Source organism: Oenanthe melanoleuca, unplaced genomic scaffold (genome assembly GCF_029582105.1).
Source record: "Oenanthe melanoleuca isolate GR-GAL-2019-014 unplaced genomic scaffold, OMel1.0 S001, whole genome shotgun sequence".
NCBI lineage: Eukaryota > Metazoa > Chordata > Aves > Passeriformes > Muscicapidae > Oenanthe > Oenanthe melanoleuca.
Window position 1 is genome coordinate 1,062,332 of NW_026612650.1, and position 4,857 is coordinate 1,067,188.

A 4,857-nucleotide genomic window follows, 5' to 3' on the forward strand; every position below is an offset into this window, starting at 1 on the left:
TCATTGGAACCCATTAAAACTTCAAGAAAATTTGGAGTTTGATTGTGACATTAAAATATTGAGAAGTTTTTTGAACACTCTCTCAGGGACTGAGTCTGATGTAATCAGCACCAAAGCCCTGAGAGATTCATTAAAATCCTTGTGCTGTGTCTGTGCTGCTGAGCTGGGCTGGGCTCCTGGCACAGAGGCAGCTACTGGCTAGCAATAAGACCTTCAAAAAGACATTTCTGCTGAGGAGCAGCTCCTCTCCCATCCCAGTAGGGGTGAGGGCACTGCCTGCAGGCACTGAGGGGACAGGAGCCAGGCACAGACAGGCTAAAGGCAATCAGGAATGGGAAGACTTTGAGCTGAGACTTCACTTGGGGAAACATCTTCACAGCCCTGCACATGGTGAGTGTGTGGGTGCAGGGCAATGTTCCATGTGCTCCTAGTGGGATATCCTGGATCCAGCACACCCCACAGCCTGGGGGATATGTCAGGAGGACTCTCCCAGTTTCTCAGAGGCAGAGGAAGAGGAGGATGTGCTGCAGAGCAGGGCTGCCCTGGGCACCGTCAGAGGGAAAGGGCAGGACGGCTCCTGCTGCCAGGGATGGCTGCAGGGGCTGAAGCTGGGGCTGCAGCCAGGGCTGCCCAGGGCTGTCCTGCAGAGCAGCTCCTGCAGCCCTCAGGGCTCTTGGCCAGCCCAGGTGTTGTGCCACCTGCCAGGGGCAGCTCTCAGCCTGCCTGGCAGCTCCCCATGTTCTGTGGGGAGAAGTTGGAGGGGGAAAGAGCCACCCCCATCAGGGCAGATTCCTCCTGCTGTGGAGATGGTGCTGCATGGCCAGGGCTGCTCTCAGCTTTCTCCTCAAGGGAAGGAAAGGGGCTGTCAGGTGTGTCTGTGTCACTGAGACTCCTGCACTGTCCCACTGGGCATCAGCAGATCTGCCTCACATCTCCCTCACAAAGTGCCTCCTCACCCTCCTGTGCCTACAGACAGCAGCAGCAGCACCTTGGCTTGCAACATCTCAGTTTGTCTGACCTGCCCTTAAGGCCCTGCTGCCAGGGAGATGCCCCTGGGCAGTGCCCTGTGCTGGGAGGGGTGTGCAGGGCAGAGCTGAGCCCCCAGGACTGGGCTGGGCTCTGGGAGCACTGGCAGGGACAAGGCTTGGATAGAGAGAAACAGCTCAGAGTAGAAACAACCCCAGGCAGCTGGGAGCCACACCAAACCTGGATATCCCATCCTGTCTAGCTACACAGGGAAAGGGAGGTGGCTTTAGAGGAACTTACTTTGAAACCAGATCTTTCATAATGTCTTCTTTATTTTTTCAAGTACATTTTAAGTGTAAACATTCTGAAATAAAGGCAGGTGTATATAAGCAAAGGGCAGCTGAGTGGCACCAGCAGGTATGACTATACTCGGACACAAGGAGGACTATGTTTCCCCGGGGCTCTCCATTGTTCGGGCTCAGAGCAATGCCTAAAGAGGATTTCTCTCCCTTTAAAGAAAGCAAATCCCTGAGCTCAAAGATAAAAAAACAAAGTGAGAGAAATTTCCCCAGTGAAAGAGAAGCAATTTTGAGTAAATCTCAAAGAAAATAGCACAGGATTGACACAAGGAAACCTCTCCCAACTACTCTGTCTTCTTTTAACCGTCCACCCTGGCCAGAGTGAAGCAATGTCCAACAGCAGCTCCATCAGCCACTTCCTCCTGCTGCCATTGGCAGACACGCGGCAGCTGCAGCTCCTGCACTTCTGCCTCTTCCTGGGCATCTCCCTGGCTGCCCTCCTGGGCAACGGCCTCATCATCAGCGCCGTAGCCTGCGGCCACCACCTGCACACCCCCATGTTCTTCTTCCTGCTCAACCTGGCCCTCACTGACCTGGGCTGCATCTGCACCACTGTCCCCAAAGCCATGCACAATTCCCTCTGGAACATCAGGACCATCTCCTATGCAGGATGTGTTGCACAACTATTGACTTTTGCTTTTTTTATTTCAGCGGAATTTTCCCTCCTGACCGTGATGTGCTACGACCGCTACGTGTCCATCTGCAAACCCCTGCACTACGGGACCCTCCTGGGCAGCAGAGCTTGTGCCCACATGGCAGCAGCTGCCTGGGCCAGTGGCTTTCTCAATGCTCTGCTGCACACAGCCAATACATTTTCCCTGACCCTCCTCAAGGGCAATGCCCTAGGCCAGTTCTTTTGTGAAATCCCCCATATCCTCAACCTCTCCTGCTCACACTCCTACCTCAGGAAATTTGGGGTTTCTGTTTTCACTACTTCCTTAGCACTTGGCTGTTTTGTATTCATTGTTTTCTCCTATGTGCAGATCTTCAGGGTCGTGCTGAGGATCCCCTCTGAGCAGGGACGGCACAAAGCTTTTTCCACCTGCCTCCCTCACCTGGCTGTGGTCTCCCTGTTTCTCAGCACTGCAGTATTTTCTCACCTGAAGCCCCCTTCCATCTCTTCCTCATCCCTGGATCTGTCCCTGTCTGTTCTGTACTCGGTGGTGCCTCTAGCCCTGAATCCCCTCATCTACAGCTTAAGGAACCAGGAGCTCAAAGGAGCTCCAAGAAAATTGATGACTCTCTATTTTCAGAAGCATTAAATGCTCTCTTTTCTTCTGCAAAGCCTTTAGAATGTAACTCTTTACAATCTCTTCTTTTTTTTCCTATCTGTCCTTTTTTATTTTTTTTTTTATAACGTTTTCTACCTTTGTGTTTTGTACAAAATTCTGTAAATTACTCTTTCCATTTCTACATTAATATCTACTTCTCTATTGGAAGACAAAGACATGCAAGAGGTCTCTTCCCATATGTATTTAAATAAAAACAAGTGCATGCCCACTCCTGTGTGTCAAAGATCCTTCCTCAGCCCTTCTCTGTCTCTGCAGGGCAGTGACTGTGAGCAGAGGCAGAGGTGAAGAGACCCCCAGCACAGCAGCACAACCTGGGACAATGGCCCTGGCTCTTCCCACATCTGCTCTTCCCAACTTTACCCTCTCCTTGCCAGATTTTCTGTAGTTGTAAGGCCGCAGTGCTCTGGCAGCTTGGTCACTGTCCTGCTGCGTGTCCGTGCTGTGAGCACAGGCAGGGACAGGCCATGGGCACTGCTGGGACACAGCTGGGCTCCAGCACAGCAGCTCCATCAGCAAAGGGCATCTCCTGAGGGCAGGGCAGGAAGGCTTTGCTCTCCTCCAGAGCTAAGGTCAGCAATGTGCTCCAGGAATGCAAAGCAAAGCCCAGTGCCTGGGGCAGAGAGGCAGTGTGCAGGGGGGCACACAGCAGTGTCCTGGCACAGCCAGAGCTCCTGGCATGGACCTGAGGGAGCAGCAGAGCAGGGCCTGGGCTGTGTCTTTGTTCTGGCCACAGACTGAGAAGGTGCCCCAGGGCAATTGTCCCACACCAGCCTCTGCAACCACCACACTCAGCACTGCCCTCTGCCTCACCTGCAGGAGGTTGTTTGTCCCTGCATGGAGGGACACCAAGTGACCAGTGAGCAGTCTGAGTTTGCTCTGTACTGAGGAGATTTCAGCAGTGCATCGTGTGTGTGTGGGGACATGAATCCGAGTGAGCACAAACACCATCATCAGCACTCGGGGCTGGCACAGTTCTGGTGGCACAAACGGTGCCTTGAGGCCACTAAACTCTGGGAAACCACCTGAATTCCTTACTGGACTGTGCTTCAGATTCCATAGAGAACAACAGCGTGGGCAAAGAGGCTCCAGGAAAAAATGCTCAGGACAGCCATGGACTGCACAGAGAGACCATTGGGGTGGGGGTTTGTGGGGAGAAATCAGAGCTGCCTCCCTTCTGAAACACCCTGAGCACCTGGACAGGGCTATGCTCTGTTCTGGGCACTGCCTGGAACTGAGGTATGTGGAAAAGGCCTTTGGTGTCAGGGATGTTGAGAAGGCTGGGCAGTGTCACTGTGAGACCTCTCTCAAAGCCCTTGGAAAGGCCAGAGGCATCCCAGAGGGTCCTGGGCACTTGGGAAGGGCAGACATGGAAGCAGTCTGCAAACAGTGGAGGGGTACTGGGACAGTCAAAGACTGGTCAGGCTCAGCAGGGAAGGGCATGTGGCAAATCCTCCTGCAGCCATTCCAGGCACTGGCAGCACAAGGCAGGAATGGCAGAACCCCCGTGGGAGGGAAAAGAAGGGAATGTTGTGTGCCCAGACTTTAGCCAGGCCTGGGACATGGTCTGCTGTGCTCTCCTCACAGCCAGACTGGACAGAGCTGGGCTGAAGTGGTGGATGGGAATTTTGGGTGGGAATTAGGCTGATCAATGAGGGTCAAATATCATCCATGGCACAGAGTCCCGTTGGCAGCCAATCCCTGGTGACATCCCACAGTGACCAGCCTTTGACCACCAGTGTGGAACATTTCTATTATCTCTATAATGGCATGAAATGCACTTTCAATTCCTTTGTGGATGCTCTCAAGTTGTAGGTGCTCTGTGAACAAGCTCATCCAGTTTATGATGACTGCAAAACATAGTTGGGCAAGATGGCTGAGTTGGGTAAATTTGTCTTGCCCTGAGGTGCAAACCAAGCAACATGAAAAGGGAGAAAAAACTTATGTAGCAGAAGAAAGTCAATAGGGAAAAAACCAAACATGATCAAAAATAAAAAACAAAGCAAAACCTACCCACAATATAAAACCCCTACAAACAAACTAACTACAATAAGCAAATACCACAAACAGAAGCAAATAAATGCACAGGAAATCTCCTATCAGTGGAAAATTTTTAACTACTCAAGGACAGAAATCTAGGTGGTGTTCCGAAAGAAAAATGTCATAAAAAATAAATATATCCCCTATTCCCTTTGCTCCCCCCACGTCTCTCAGTTTATTGCTAATTATGATGTGACACAAAA

The 4,857-nt window shown here is 51.7% G+C and overlaps 1 protein-coding gene across 1 annotated transcript; it reads left to right on the top strand.

The window, feature by feature from the left end:
* Positions 1–1,606: 1,606 nt before the first annotated feature.
* On the top strand, positions 1,607–2,587 carry LOC130265941 (olfactory receptor 14J1-like). Its single transcript, XM_056515282.1, has one exon. It carries the CDS (start codon positions 1,655–1,657, stop codon positions 2,585–2,587), a length of 933 nt encoding a protein of 310 aa, XP_056371257.1. The 5' UTR covers positions 1,607–1,654.
* The last annotated feature ends 2,270 nt before the right edge of the window (positions 2,588–4,857 follow it).

Bases quoted from the DNA above. Each gene is read 5' to 3' on its own strand.
- LOC130265941 (XM_056515282.1), top strand. From the start codon at position 1,655: ATGTCCAACAGCAGCTCCATCAGCCACTTCCTCCTGCTGCCATTGGCA.